A 16,508-nucleotide genomic window follows, 5' to 3' on the forward strand; every position below is an offset into this window, starting at 1 on the left:
GCACTCAGACAGGCTTTATTTGCGGGTAGGCAGCAAAAAATCAGTAATCTTCACTTGCCGCCATTGTGGCCTTGCCGCGACAATGGCATCTTCGAACTCGACGAGGCCGTGAGCAAGTTTGTCCATGAGGCCCCGCTTACTAACTAAACAAGCACGGTGTAACGCGCGCACTGGTAAACATGAACACATCTCGCTCGATGACCGCAGAAATTCGCTGTCAGAACGCTGAGTGAGGAGGCGCGGCTGCAGCAGTGAGCGTGCAGTCTCTCGCTTCAACGCGAACTAGACGTCGAAAGCACAGTGCATATGAAGCTACCAGCACTAGTTGCACTTTGTCTGCAGATCGCTTTGAAGATGAGGCCCAGTTTTTCCACGAAGCAGATCGCTTTCAAGATACGGCGGCCACGCCGAAGTATACCCCTCCCTTTCTCGCCTCCCCCGCCGGCACACTTCCGCCCCGCCTTTCTCCCTCGCGAGAGAGAGATAGGCAGCTGACCCTCGCAAACTTTCGCTCGCACATACAGCGTACTGTGCACGGCGACGATGTTGCCGTGTTTGTACTTTATACGAAACCTCAAAGCGACGTCCACAGTGACGGCAGAAATGTGCTTCGAATAAAATGTGCTTCTGCGCGGTTACTACTTGAATTGGATTAGACGGCGACAGCGAATTCGCACCTTCTACCGGCGGCTTCTTCGCGTTACCTGGAGCTAATCTCGAAGGCCATGCTTCTGTGTGCAGCAATCGGCAACAGCTGCATGAGCAGGATATACGTCATGGTGGCCACGTTTTAAGTTCACTATCGCTGGCGGCTGGCGGCCGGGCGTCGCAACTCTAGAATCGAACGTCTGCGCACATGAGATTTTGACGATTTTGTGCCTGTACATGTAGATAAGAAACAAAAATAGTACGCACTAACCGTTTGGTGGGCAATGAGAGACTACGGCGGTCAGCCAATACATGGGGTTCAATGGGAGCTGGGTGGGGGAATCTTCGTGACTATGTTTAAACCGCAATTACACATTAAGTGGGTATGTATTAACGAGGTTTGACTGTATTGTTACGTATGGTCATACAATAATAATTGGTAAGCTTCTTGATTAGGTCTTGGGTCAGGCCACCCTTCCCTCCAATTGGTTTATCTCTTCTGCTTTTTGAGGCAAGTGTTCTCAGGCCTGTACCCATCCTCTTTTTGACATGATTGATACAGTCCTCTTAGTTGAATGTAATGAAGCTGTACGCCTTGTCTTCACAAAGGGCCTGGAAAGTACGGCTATCACCATCACAAACAATGGTTGTGCAGCGAAGGTCATTCCTTTCCAGTGACCTTCTGAACAAGATCAACGCTGCCTCAACCTCCATTTGGCTTGAGTTTACATCAGTGTTCTTTTGACACACGAGTCTCTCTCCATTCACTATAGCCTTCGTCTTCTTTCAGCCCAAGTGTGCATCCATGGCATCTATTGGAGAGCACAATGCAGTCAAGCACCAGCCCAGTGTAAAATTCAATTGTTGTGCCCACACCAATATGAGATGTATGACCCCGTGTCATCCATGTGCTGTTGTAGACTACGGTCACATTTTTTGTTAACGCCGGCTCCATTTCACTGTGAACTTTCCGCACAGCTGCCACAGCATCAGAAAAGAAACTTGCTGCGGCCACCTCACCAGCAGACCTGAATTTTGATTTCAGATGTTTTTGGAATGTTTTATGGTGCAAGCCTCTGTGTGAAACATTCATTGCTGACCAAAAGTCATTCAGAGAAGTTGCCCCTCCACTGGTGGTTTTGATTGTTTGCAATGGGCGCATATTTACGTCAAAAGCCTTACCACCTTCTACTCGCGACGATGACCATTCACTAGCAACAATGCCGCAGGCATTGCAGGTCAGTAACATTCGTGCAGCCAACCCATGCCTTGTTCCCAAATGAACAGTCAGTCCTGGCTGAGAGCACTCATGGCACAAAGCATTCTTGTACAAAGCATTCAATGCTGTGACCTGCACAACCAAAAACTCAACTGCCAGCTCTACATCGGCGAATCTGTCACTCTCACCTGAGAGTTTCAGTTTTCTCTTGGTCGCCGAAACAGGACTGAGTAATGCTTGCACTGCCTCGGCACGCCCACCAGAAGCTTCTAGCGATATGTAATGCGGCTCCAAGTGAGCCTGAATTGTACTGCCAAATCTCGACTGCATTTCATCCATGCACGAGGTGTTTAGTCGCGGGTGCGAGATGTCGGCGCGCGAGGTGCTTGGTTGAGGGTCCGAGACGTCGGCATAGTTTCGTCCAACCGAAACAAAGCGGCGGAGTCCGCATCGCCACAGCCATCAGTTGAAATCGTACGTCAATGACAGCAACGCCGGAACGCTTCGAGCCCATGTGTGTCTTTAAAGCCTGTATTGCGTTTACCGCCGAGCATAACACCGGGTTGGCCGCGGGCTTTTGTAACTGCATAGTCATCATCCACGATCGCGTCGATAGCGGCCGCGGTTTTCTCCACAGCGGTTGCGGCGAACAGTAGTTTCGTTTTTACTCAGTACACACGTCGGCCGCGTGCCTAAAAAACTGCGTAGTCGCCATCGATGATCGCATAGATATATATAGCGACCGCGGTTACAACGGCCAGTTGCAGCGACTGGACGACTCGGTGCGTGCGTCGGGCGCGTGCCTTCAGCACCGCAAAGTCACCGTTCATAATCGCGTCGATAGCAGTCACGGCTTTTTCCGCAGCGGTTGCGGCAAACAGTTGTTTCGTTTTGACTCGGTGCAAAGCTGTCGAGCTTGAAGTGCACTGACTACATCGCGATTATGTTTTCGCCAGCTCATTATGAGAAAACGTAATCGCGATGTGCGCGCGATAGTACAAAGTGTGTCTACATGCTTGGTCTACATATTTTGCATACGTACAGGGCTTGAAAATCGTTGTTTTGGTTATAGTGCGGTACTGCATATAGTGCAGATATTCGCGACTCCGGCGACTTACGTTATAAGCGGTCTACACTGTACCATAAATGATATGATGCTGTTTTTCTTGAAGTTCAATATTTGACCTTTATGCTTGTAATTAACTCCCCTATGATAATGCCCAACTCTGGCGCTGTAGGTATTTGTAATAAATAAAAAATAGAATAGTTTCCCAGGCATTTATCGACAATTTCGCTTGCTTGTTGCCAAAGTTGCCGTGTTTGCAAATTCGACATTGCAGAGCAGAAAGACAGGACGTTCTGGTGAACAAGTTCGGACAACACTGGCACAATGTGCAAGAACCTCTGTTGTCCACCCTCCTTATTTCATTTTTTTTTTTTTGTAGTGTCCACTGAGGTGTCAAGACGCCAACTAGCCTGGCAAAACACCACTAAGTGAATCTGGCATCATATTGTCACCAGTTGGTGCCATTGTTCAATGGACAAATGTGCCAGGGACAAAAGTGTGAATTTCCACTTGCCTGCTGGAAAATCGGCACACTCACCCAAGCTTTTTTTGGCTGACTGACAACGATTTAAAATGCCTTACCACGAAGTCGATCTTGTCATCTGACAAGATGGATCAATCGGTGTACTACAGAAAAAAAAAAAATCTGCTCCACCACACCCCTCACAACCAGAGAATAACACATAACAGAGCTTGCGAAAATACGAAGTGCTAACATGCACCATACATTAGTGGTAAACACAACATCCCACCATCATGCACTCAGCTTTTGAAGGGCAACTGATGAGCATCTATATGCATATCACGGCTTCTAAACAAATGGCAGGGCCCACACCACTGCCCCCAGCACCAGTGATGGAGAGTTCTGAGCCACATAAACAAGCTCGAAATACTTCAAAAATAAGCCTTAAGAGCCATTACTTTTTGAAAGAAAAAATTGTCATCCACACAATCATAGAATGAAGCTATAAAGGATACCCACACAGGTTTTTCAGATATGAGTTTGTCCAGACAAATTTTCCCTTTCGTGAATCTTTATCCATCTTGCGAGATTTTGCCAAACTGATTTACTATTTCTATTACTTTTACGCACCCCTCCATACATTATGCCTCCCAAGTTAGATTCTCATGGGCACAGTCAATTGTACAAGTGAAAACCCTCAACAGTGCCAACCTTATAGTAGCGTCCAGGCTCAGCAGTGCAGGCAGTGCCTTCTTCGGGCAGTGAGGCACAACGGGATGATGATGGACCCATTGGGCCAAGAGTGGCCAGCAAGAGAACCTGCAGCATGGTGCACACAACTTTAGTTTCAAAGCTCAGGGCTGCTACATTGACTTTAAAGCAATAAAAAAAAGGAAGAAAAAAGATCATTATGCAGATCAAACACACGTTTAAATCTATGTGAAACAAAGCTTTAGTGACTGAGTGGTTAATTAAATGCTATAATAAATAACTGCACTGCATGCAATGGCGTGCATTTTCATCTTATGCAACATGTAACCTCAAGCAATGTTTATGCTTATGCACCACACAGGTCACTAATCTTATACAATGTTTTTGCTATGCATTACACCGTTCACAAGCTACGACGAGATTCAAACACCAAACCTGGCAGATGCACACTGAAACGTCGACACAGCAAAGTCACAAGGACTAAGGCAATGCATGATATTTGTAGAGGGAAGAATGGTGATAAGAGGTGTATGTGGGGATAGAACAGGTAGCCCCAATGAAATAGTTCAGAAAATCAAAGAACCCACTGGCTACCATACATTACTCCAATAACAGCCAGAGCTGCCAACCTTAGAACTCAAAAACTATTATAGTGGAAGGCAGAAAATACTAAAATTCACTGAAAAAAAAAAACTAAAGGTTATTTGATTACTTATTATGATTACTGTTTATTACAGATACGCAGACTTTGTACAGTAGGGTTGCTCTATATAGCTGCAGCAACAAACATTGTACTTCAGTTTGAAGTTTCAATGTCCTATTATTGCTTGCACCAGAAACTACAAGCTACAAGCTAGTAAGTTGCACCAGGCAATTGACGCTACAAGTCAGTAAGTTTTACTCAAAACAGTATGTGACGGCTGTCAAACACAATACTTACATGATATGCAACTTCATCTAACCTGTGCCTTAATTAAGGTGTAGGCTTTAACAAAATTATTTAGTGCTATAGTAGTACATTTCGAATAGAGTAGTATTTCTTTCCAACTCTGAAAACAGCACCTTGTTGTTCTCTATATGTACCACACATACATGCAAGCTTTGTTGCACATGTATTATACCGTACTTTAATTTATTCAATGGCTTGTCACTACTACTGTAATGATGCTCAGGAAACACTCATTGCACACATGAAATATTTCACCGTCTTGAAAATCATGTTCAATGATATTGAACTGCATAACATATGCTACAAAAATTAATGTCTCTGCAGCACTGGTGTCTAGCTGGAAACAGATGGCACAACTACCCCCTATGCCAGCATTTTCCTTGCTTGCTTTAAGAAAAACATGTTCCCATGTTTTCCTTAAATTTTTGAGCCACACTTGCCAACAAGAAGTTCCACTACAATTTTTTTTTTGTCTTCCATGAATTTTGTTGCAGCAGAATTCAACTGTACAAATGTCGTCATTGCCATCAACCTATTTCTCGTAATATACCGGGTGCACAAGGTATCTGAGGACATGGCTTCGAATCGAGACAAGCGTTTTTATATTGCTCGAAGTCGCAGTTTCGCCCCGGTCAAAATACAGCTGCCACTTGTCGGGATCGAAACCGCGACCTAGAGCAACAAACACCATAGCCACTAAGCAACCCCGGCAGGCACAGAAGTGTTGACTCGCGGAGTGGCCACTTGTGTAATGGCGTTTTGCCACTGCAGTGTCTTAATGCGGCTTTACGTCTGCACACCCTGTGTCATTTGTCCACATAGACAAACTTGTACAAGTGTTTATTTTACAGAAATAGCAGTAATGTGCAGTATTGCACCTTCAATTTAAATTTATCCAGTTTGTCCGCAACTTTAGATATGTCTAGTAGTAGCATTTCCTTTATTATAATGACCTAAACTTGCCATGCTTTCTGACAGCGCCTTTCTCCTTTCTCGCTGTCCTCCCATGTATACAAGCTGCCACAAGCGAAGAGTGGCAGCATTATTATTCACCTGTTTCGTGACGCCGTCGGCTTTACCCCTTCTAGGGTGCCTCGATGTCCTCTTCACCCACCAGCAGGTGAGGAGGACCCTGAGGCACCCTAACCCCTTCTCTGCCTCCGTTCTCTGTTTCCTCTCTACCATTCTATCTTTTTTCTAGACTACAAAGGTACATAAGCGTGGCAGCCTCTGCAATGCCTTTGCAGAGGGCTCACGCATAATTACAGCCATCCAGAAGGCAATGTGTCGAAGGCCTGGACGTTCCAGATGGCATTGTCGCAACGGCCGGGGGACTCAAGAGGACATTATGGCAAAGCCGAGGAAGCTCTTGTAGGACAGGTCTTATAGACCCCTCTCCCGCGCCCCTGCCATGTACAGCCGCCCAAATCTTTAACTAGCGTGCGCGAGCGGCGACTTTCTGTGCGCCAGCACCTTAAATTAGGAACAAACTTACAAATCACTATGCTATCTTCACGAGCTTTGTGAGCATAGTCAGATAGCTTAGTCATTTGTAAGTTTGTTCCTAATTTAAGGTGCTGGCTCACAGAAAGTCGCCGCTCGCGCACGCTAGTCAGATTTGGGCGGCTGTACATTCACAAGTTCTCAACCCACCTCCCCCCCCGACACGGCGTGCCAGACAGCAGCAGCAGCAGCAGTTAGAAAATTGAAGGAATAGGCAAAGAAAGCTTCGCTTTAATAAGCGGTGCCAGTTGTCAGACGCCATTCAGGCAGTTGAGTTCCTCCAGCAGATGCCGGGCATGATCCTGAAAGGCCACTGCCGAGCAGCTTCAAGAGGCAAAGTCAACAGCCAAGCTTTTTGTGCATGGTGTCATTACGCATCACTCCTAAGTAATCGATTCGCTAGGGCCTGCATGGCTGGCTGTGAATATCTGCAGCCATGTTACCGTCAATGAGGCGTCCCTAGTTCCCAACACAAACCTGCTACGCTGTTGTGTATGCAGGGCATCACTGAGAGGGAGACTAACAGCCACGCAACGTTAAAAACTCATTAGAAGCTGCTATTGTGGAAACACTGTCCAAAATTAACCCGCACTATGTGTTCCAAGTATGCAGCCATTATGAAAGCCGCATTCAGTCAATACTTGAGGTCAAAGATGGTTCTTTTCAACAGCCTTAGAAAACGGCAGCAAAAGAAAGAAAGAAAATTTGGAACAAATACTTTGATTCTTGACTGAAACATTGTTGCTATTCTTGAAGCAGATGTTACGTATTCAAGTACCTTGCGCACCCGGTACAGGACGGAGCTCTCTCCCAGCAATCTCCAATTACACATCTTGTGTCGGCTGACTGTCCTATGATTGCAAATCTAATTTCATCACCACATGACCTCCTTCTGCTCCTCGACCTCACGTCGAGGACAACTGTAAGGCTTACTATATGGGAAAAAAAAAGCATTTTATGGCAGGTTTACTTTCCTCTTTTCTTGCCAGTCTACCCACACTAACACTAGAAAAAATACATTTTCAATGAAAAGGCAGGCATGTGCGCTCACTTTGCGGCAGCGTCCCTGGAAGCCAATACCAGCCCGGCTGTGCAGGACCCCAGCGGTCCGTTCAGTGCGTTTGGGCAGAGCCCCAGTCGCTTCGGGTCTGGCAACAGCTGCTGGTAGATGGTGGGTCACATGGCCACTGCTGCTGCTGCACACACAACAGGCATATCAGCACGCCTCTCCCAACAACCTGGCTAAAATGTTCATAAATTGTTATCATGCACAGCCATAACACTTCTGCAATTTAAATCTGCAGGTACAAGTCCAAACAAGTAGGACTGATGACCACTTGGCTACAGCTACTACCATTGCAAAAGGCCATGTTTAGCGTCCATATACATGTATGCCTTTAAATGGGAAAGGAAGCTCTCACCAGTGCTAATCACAGTGTTACCATATTGTCCATGTTTTTTTTGTTTTGTTTTTTGCTTTTTCGATAAGAAGACCACACCCATTACTGTAAACTTATGCAGAAGTACTTTGTTGCTGACTAGTTCATGCTGAACAAGCTCTCCTCTCTGTTCTCTCTCTCCTTTTGCCCTTCAGGCATTTTGCGCAGTATCTTACTTGCTCATTAAGCCAAAGTGTTACTAATGAACCTTGCATTATAATTATTACGTTAGCGTAATCTAATGCCCATGACGCTATTGTCAAACCTAAGAATAGGGTAGCAATATTGTAGCGATGCCTTTTCCGCTGCTATTCCTTTACGCGCTTCGTCAGTGGTCAGAGCAACACTCCACCTGCATTATCAATTTGATCAGAGACAGGCGTGAAAGGTTGACAAGGGAGCGGCACAGAATCGAGCAGAAGACATTGCTACAATATCGCAGTTTATGACTGCAACACGCTACAATAAGAGGCCACCATATGCACACATACAGGGCCAGCTACATTTTCGCTGGTGTGGCTCAACGGGAATGCGCTACTACAGTGGACTCTGCACTACTGTCCAACTTTCTTGTAGGCACATGCTCCACCCCTTGATTTTAGAGGCTGGCTTTCCTGCACAGCTCAGTCGTTGAGCTGGCATTATAATGAAGGATGAAAAGGAAATAAAGATGTTGCATTACACTTGGAGCACTTACAAATATGATGGCAAAAGGTACTTTCTTGGGCTGGTAATTTCAAACAAACAAAAAAAGAAACAACTTGCATTATATTCATGGAAACAATAACAGTTCGGTAAACTGAGTTGACAAACAAATAGGGGTATGCGAATAGTGATTTTTGAGACCGAATCGAATAGTGCCAGAAGCAAAATGAATAATATTGAATAGTTTTTGAATTATGAACAGTCATTATCACAATTAATATAAAATATGTTCACATCCTAGTATTCTTAAAGTTAGCAAGTTTCTGTCATTACATATTTCATAATGAAGCATTGCTAATTAAAAGCACAAATGGAGCATTAGAAGCAAGCATGTTTCTTCACATGCACATGACTATTGAGAGAGTGCGAATTTTGATGTGTAGCCTGTGAAGTGTGGCTACGTGAGTGACGTAGCCAGCTGCACTACCACATGTTATCACGTTTTATTTTTATACTATGTCCGCGGGGTGAAAATTTACCATACTTTTGCTCAACTGTTATGTTTATTTGGGTGCAGTTGATTTTCTGAAATATATTTGAAAAATATTCGAAAAATATTCACATTTACGAACAGTGACTATTTGCTTCAAACACAAAATCGAATAAGACACTATTCAATTCATTATTCAGAAGTTTTGAATATTCGTACACCCCTACAAACAAATGACTGCACTGTAAGCAACAACACTAAAGTTTACAGGCCACAACACGCTTGACACTAACAAACCACTGCTTCTGCTGACTTCTAGCACTAAAACACTCTGGAATGCGAGGGCTGCAGTTGTGGTCACCCTCCCAAGCTTCAATGTCTTGGCGATGCAGTGAGAGCTCCACTAAAAGGCCAATGATCTGCTTCGGTCACACACTGTAGATTCTACTCTTTGCCAATACTACTGCCAATACCATAGCTTTTCCTATATTTACCTAGAGGAAAAACTGTAGGCATGGGAATAACGGAAAGTAGTCAATTCGGATTGATATCTTTTTTTTTTTTTCTGGCACTTAGAAGACTCATCTGTCTAACAGCATTCCACCTATCACATTGGTTCATTTTTTAACCAAATCAGCATGTAAAATGCAGTTTTTTCTTATGTGAAAACACTTTTTTTTTTATAAACCATGACAACCAAATGCTGGGTTGTGCTATTTATCAAACAAACAGTTCCGGTTGTTCTTTAAAGTTTTGAGAAAGAACCAGCGCTCACTGTGTATCAGTTTACATTGTCTGTTTCCTTTGCTTACGTGTTATTATAATGCGAGTAAGCAATAACAAAAATGTAATACAAGTAAAAACACTTGTGATGACTTCATTCTAAGATAACTATTCGCGTGTTCCATACCTCAGCATCCTCATGGTGCAGTGGTGCCACATTTCCCTAGAGGCAATATTAAGAAACTTTATGCTCAATACAACTAGCAATCAAACCACATTTACAATTTTCGGTATCATATGGCAGTTTTTCCAAAAGTGGGTACACCAGTTTATAGTGATTTTCACTAGCCCTTTAATCCCCAAATTAATTCCCGAAAGTTTCCCAAAATATTTTATGTAGTAATAATATTTTCTATGCCAATCTGATTTTGAAAATGTATCGACTGGTTTATGGTTTCAATAAACATATGGATTTAAAAAACCTGTTCTTGAGGGCAGCTTTCCCTCAGCGCATCCCATATAATGGGATAACGAGAACCAGCCAAGAATGCCTTTCTCGTCAGTGGGCTGCCACATGATCCCGGGCACTGTTAAAGGAGAACTGACAGAAACTGTTTGCAGTTTATTTCTTTTTTTTATTTTATTCTTTGTTTTGCTGTTAAAATAACCGTGGACTCCATAATCACGGCATGATGCCTCAATTCCTCGAACGTGCAATGAATCATGAATGCAAAAAGCACGCCAAATTTCTTTACATACGATTTGTTTGCAAGTCACCTGTGTACACACGAAAATTGTGAAGGGGGGGGTGTCATAAGGTACCGCTGATACATGGGTTGGTGCATTAGTTGAAGCCGCATTGCTATCGCCTTGATAAACACTCTAGGCAATGGGATAATAAGGAAGAGAAGGTGAGAAGGACGAGGGCACTGCACGCTTTAACAGAGGTGAAGCCAATCCCCCATAGTGGGTATGAGCCACTATTTCAGAGGACAACAGCAGCACGGGGCCAAGTTATCCCATGTGGAATGCAGAGAAGCGCAGAGTGAAAGAGCAAAAAGTGGTTTATGCAGTGTGCATCCAGCTATCAGCGAGGCACTTATTGTGTGGCTTGTGACCACTGGACCAGGCTGACCAGCGCATGCATCAGCGATTTCCAACCACTGCTTCACATTTTCATGATGTACAGAGTTAGCTTATAAACTAACCCTACGTCATGAAGCCATGCTCCACTTGGCAAGCTTATTGAAACAGTAACCTTACAGGAGGGTATATTTGGCCTTTTTTTTTCACGTTCGAGGAAATCTGGCATGACACTGTAGTTACAGTAGAACCCCGCTGTTACGTTCCCGGGTGCTGCGTTTTTTCCGGCTGTTACGTTGTTTTCAGCCGGTCCCGGCACAGCTCCCATAGAACCCAATGCATTGGTAACCCCGCTGTTACGTCGCAACTATGGGTTGCATCATACGTTGCGAACTGCCACCCTGCGCCAGCCCGAGCAGTCATTTTGACTTTTCATGTCGCTTGGCTTGGCGGCTTGACAATGGCATTGGCCGCCCTAAGTGCCGAGGGCGACAACCATGACGTATTTTTGGTTTCCGCCAGCAAAAGTATGGCCCTTGAGATCCGTATTTGCTATCTAAAGATGCTGTCCATGACGTGTTGTGGCCCTAAAATTGGTTTTGGCCCATAGATGTTCCGTATAAAGTCCAAGGGCGATAACGCCGTCACCGCGCGCCGTATGCTGTATGTGCGAGTGAAAGCATGCGAGGGGAGCCGACGACCACGTCTAATGTCACGCGCACAAGAAAGAAAAGCAGGGAGGAAGCGCAAATTCTTTCGTTGCACTCGAGGCACCGGCGAGGGATAGCGGGCGGCGTTGTACTGTACTACGGCATCAACTGCATACTGCGCGGCGGCGCCGTATCTTGAAAGCGATCTGCATTGGGGGTAGAGTCTATGCAGCGTAGGTGCGTCAGCGGCTCGTAGCTTTGTGCGTGTTGTGTGTTCTCGGCGCTCAGTTTGCGTTGACGCGATAGACAACAGCACGAAGGTCACTTCGCTCGCTTCTGCAGCGGCGCTTAAATTCCTCACGCCAGCGTTTGACAACGTGTGTCCGCGCTCATCGAGTGTGATGTGTTCATGTTTGCCTGTGGGCGCTGACACCATGCTTGTTAATGTAGTTAATAAGCGAATGTTTACAAGTTTATACGGACGATAAAACTACTAATCTTACTTTGTATAGTTGTCTACTAATTTGCTAATCGATACTTCGGCTGTCGGGCAAAACTACGACTTTCTTTCACACGTAAAAATTGAAATAATATTGTTTGCAGTTCAGCACTACTCCCATTTCTCAATTTTTCCTGTTTCACGGCTCTTACATTTTTTTTTTTTTTACGGTCCCGTGAAGAACGTATCAGCGGGGTTCTACTGTATTAGGTCAACAGTTATGTGATAATGCAAAAAAGCGGGATAGAAAATTTGTGTCAGTGCTCCTTTAAGCATTTTGTCGGAACAATTGGAAACACTGATGAACCCATAGCGATTATATAAAAGTATTTCGACAAGTGCATTCTTCACGTTATAGACATTACAGGAGGGAAAGCAGGTGTCACACATACAAATAGCTTTAGCAGATAAACTGATCAAAAAAGACAACTGTAGACAAGCTTGGTCTTCAGTAATGAAGAGCTGCACTAGGGCAATGCGGTAGTGAAAGCAAAAAGCTAATAAAATATGTCCAGATTCTGTCTGTCCAACTAAAGTTAATCAAAGTTTTGTTTTGGCTTGAACGCATTTTTAAAAGGTGCACGCCTCAGAGCAGAGAAAAAAATTGGTCAGCATCGAAAGTTCAGCAGTTTGGTAAAGATTCACGATGAAAAACCAGTGCAAATGGAAGCAGACACAAGAGAGAAAAGCAAAACATCTTGTTACGCAACACTATGTCAAAGCAAACTGCGAAAGACTTACCAGATTTCTAAACTACTTCCGATATCATCAGTCAACATTTATGTCCACTGCAGGACGAAGGCCTCTCCCTGCGATCTCCAATTACCCCTGTCTTGCGCTAGCTGATTCCAACTTGCGCCTGCAAATATCCTAACTTCATCAGCTCACCTAGTTTCCTGCCGTCATCGACTGCGCTTCCCTTCTTTTGGCATCCATTCTATAACTCTAATGGTCCACCAGTTATTCATCCTACGCATTACATGGCCTGCCCAGCTTCATTTTTTTTCTCTTAATGTCAATTAGACTATCAGCTATCCCTATTTGCTCTCTGATCCACACCGCTCTCTTCCTGTCTCTTAACGTTAGTCCATGGGTTCTCAAAGTGGGTTCCGCGAAACCTACGGGTTTCGCAGGCCCCTGCTCGGGGTTCCGCGAGCCACTGATAAATTTTCCCTGGTCCCGCTCTCGACAAGTGTCTTAAACGGCGAACACGAGGTGCGCTTGATCGAAAGAACCTCCATTACCCATGCCTGAGTGTCAAAAAGCACATCACAGTGCGTAACAGCAACGCGCGAACTGCGCAATAAATACGCAAGCAGCTTGTAGCCACCCAACCTCTGAGAACGGGCAGCGCGCCTAAGCTTTCACACTTGAATCTCGGAGGCCGTAGCTTACCACCATGCGCGTTTCTCCTATTTGTAGATAGGGTCGGTGCCGATAGTGTGCGCACTGACGTATACGTTGGAGGAAAAAAAAAATGTGCGGAGCGTCGCAAATGCGCGCCGCAGAAGAGCAATAACGGCGTAGCGTCCAACCGAAACGAATCGGCGTAGTCCGCATCGCCGTGGTCCTCAGCAGCGATCGTAAGCGGCACGTGACTGACAGCAACGCCGAAGCACTTCGTGCCTAACCTTTAAAGCCTTTATTCTCGTGTTTATCGCCGCGCGCAACACCGCGTTGGCGGCTAGCCGCGTGCCTCCGTAATGGCACGTACATACTAGCGGCAAAACGCGCGCGGCACGCTGCCGGCGGCAAGACGCGCGCCGCGAAAGCAGCCGCGAAACGGGTTTTTCTTGCCGCGCCATGGATCGCTCCTGGACCGGTTTTTTGCGGTTTGCCGCGTGCCGCGGATGAAGGAGACCAATGAGAGCGGCCCGCTTCCGTGACATGCGCGGGAAACTGGTGCCATGCGTACCCGCCCGACCGCTTGTTTCTAGTTTCGCACTATCATCTGCACACGTCAGCTCCCGGATAGTTCGAGAAGGGGAGAGGAGTCTAGTCTGTCACGTGATTGCCGCAGCGGCGCGCGGCCGGTTGGTGTGGCCGCCCTGCCGCTGCTGCGTTTTGCCGCCGGCGAAGCGCCGCGCGCGTTTTGCCGCTAGTGTGTACGTGCCATAAGTGCGTAGTCGCTATCTCTAATCGCGTCGATAACCACCGCAGCATAGAGAAAGGAATTTCTTTCTCTATGACCGCAGTTTCGTCCGCCGCGGTTGCGGCAAATAGTAGTTTCGTTTTCACTCGACGCGCGTTGGCTGCGTGCCTTCACAACTGCGCTAGCCACCGTAACTGCGCAGTCGCCTCCCATGGCAGCGTTGATAGCGACCGGCCACAGTTTCGTCCGCACTTCTTGCAGCGAACGGTAGTTTCGTTTTGACTTTGTGCGTGCGTCAGCCGCCTGCCTTCTGAACCGTACGCCGTCCATGATCGTCGATAGCGGCCGCGGATTCATTCGCAGCGGTTGCGGCAAGCAGTAGTTTCGCTTTGATTCAGTGCAAAGCTGTCGAAGATAAAAAGCACCAGCTACATCGCGATGGACGGACAATTTGTTGGCGAGCAGCTGAGTGGCGAAAAAATAATCGAGATGTGCGCCCGTTGGTGTGCAAAGCGCGTCTCAGATGAAAACGCGCGCCGCGAAGGATGTCGCGAGGCCTTCGCCGCTGCTAGCGCTAATCAGTCATGAGATGAAGAGAATTTCAGCTTCCGCACTGGTCTTGTGCTAAATAGAAACAAGATTTGACGATTCATTGAGTAAATAGAAGCGTGATGACGTAGTGAAGTATTTGTTTATTGTTTTCTTGATACCCTCGATAACTCGACATTCGGTTAATTCAGGGGGGGGGGGGGGGGGTCCTTGGCACTTTATGGAGCTTAGCAGGGTTCCGTGGGATGACTGTACTCGAGAACCTCTGCGTTAGTCCTACGATTTTTCGTTCCATCACTCTTTGTGCGGTCCTTAACTTGTTCTCGAGCTTCTTTGTTAACCTCCAAGTTTCTGCCCCATATGTTAGCACGGGTAGAATGCAATGATTCTACACTTTTCAACGACAGTGGTAAGCTGCCAGTCAGGATTTGGCAATGCCTGCTGTATGCACTCCAACGCAATTTTATTCTTCTGTAAATTTCCTTCTCTGACCTAGATTGACCTAGATACTCTAAAGCTTTAGAGACTCTTTTAGAGACTCTAAAGGTTGACTGGAGATCCTGAATTCTTGTTCCCTTGCCAGGCTATTGAGCATTATTTTGTCTTCTGCATATTAATCTTCAACCCCATTCTTACACTTTCTCGGTTAAGGTCCTCAATCATTCGCTGTAATTCATCCCGATTGTTGCTGAATAGGACATTGTCATCTGCAAACCAAAGGCAGCCGAGATATTCGCCGTTGATCCTCACACCTAAGCCTGCCCAGTCTAAGAGCTTGAATACTTCTTCTAAGCATGCAGTGAATATAGCATTGGAGAGATTGTCTGCTTGCCTGACCACTTTCTTTATAGGTAGCTTTCGACTTTTCTTGTGGAGAACCAAGATAGCTGTAGAATCCTTGTAGATATTTCTGAAGATATTCACGTATACCTCCTGTACTCCTTGATTACGCAGTGCCTCTATGACTGCTGGTATCTCTACTGAATCAAATGCTTTTTCAGAATCTATGAAAGCCATATAGAGAGGTTGATTGTACTCCGCAGATTTCTCTATCACCTGATTTATGACATGGATATGATCCATCGTAGAATATCCCTTTCTGAAGCCAGCCAGTTCTCTTGGTTGGCTGAAGTCAAGTGTTGCCCTGATTCTATTTGAAATTATCTTGGTGAATATTTTATACAATACTGAAAGCAAGCTAATGGGTCTATAATTCTTCAATTCTTTAACGTCTCCCTTCTTATGGATGCGCATAATGTTGGCGTTCTTCCAGCTTTCTGGTACACTTGAAGTCGTGAGGCATTGCGTATAAAGGGCCGCAAGCTTTTCAAGTATATCTCCTCCATCCTTAATTAAATCGACTGTTATTCCATCTTTTCCAGCAGCTTTTTCCCTGATCATGTCTTTTAAGGCCCTTCTAACTTCATCGCTAGTTATAGAAGGGGCTTCAGTATCCTGTTCATCACTACTTTGAATGAAAAGTAGCTTGGCTGCTCTGGATCAGTATAGAATTCTTCCACTGCTTTTATGATGTCATCGAAATTGCTGATGATATTACCCTGCTTATCTTTCAGTGCATATATTTTGCCTTGTCCTATGCCTAGGTTTCTTCTCACTGATTTCATGCAGCGTCCATATTTTAATGCTTCCTCAATCTTTTCCACATTATAATTTCGGATATCCCTTACTTTTTTCTTGTTGACCAGTTCAAACAGTTCAGCGAATTCTATCTGATCCCTAAAGTTCGATACTTTCATGCTTTGTCGTTTCTTTATTAGG

At 45.4% G+C, this 16,508-nt stretch overlaps 1 protein-coding gene across 1 annotated transcript in view; it reads right to left on the reverse strand.

The window, feature by feature from the left end:
* The window catches only part of LOC119444751 (uncharacterized), a 91,737-nt gene that overhangs the window by 41,440 nt on the left and 33,789 nt on the right, over window positions 1-16,508 (reverse strand). The window contains 4 exon segments of the mRNA XM_049662686.1: window positions 4,073-4,215; window positions 7,611-7,755; window positions 8,696-8,725; window positions 10,044-10,079. Of these exon segments, the coding sequence (XP_049518643.1) occupies window positions 4,073-4,215; window positions 7,611-7,755; window positions 8,696-8,725; window positions 10,044-10,079 (354 nt within the window).

This window comes from Dermacentor silvarum, chromosome 1, assembly GCF_013339745.2.
Source record: "Dermacentor silvarum isolate Dsil-2018 chromosome 1, BIME_Dsil_1.4, whole genome shotgun sequence".
Taxonomy (NCBI): Eukaryota; Metazoa; Arthropoda; class Arachnida; order Ixodida; family Ixodidae; genus Dermacentor; species Dermacentor silvarum.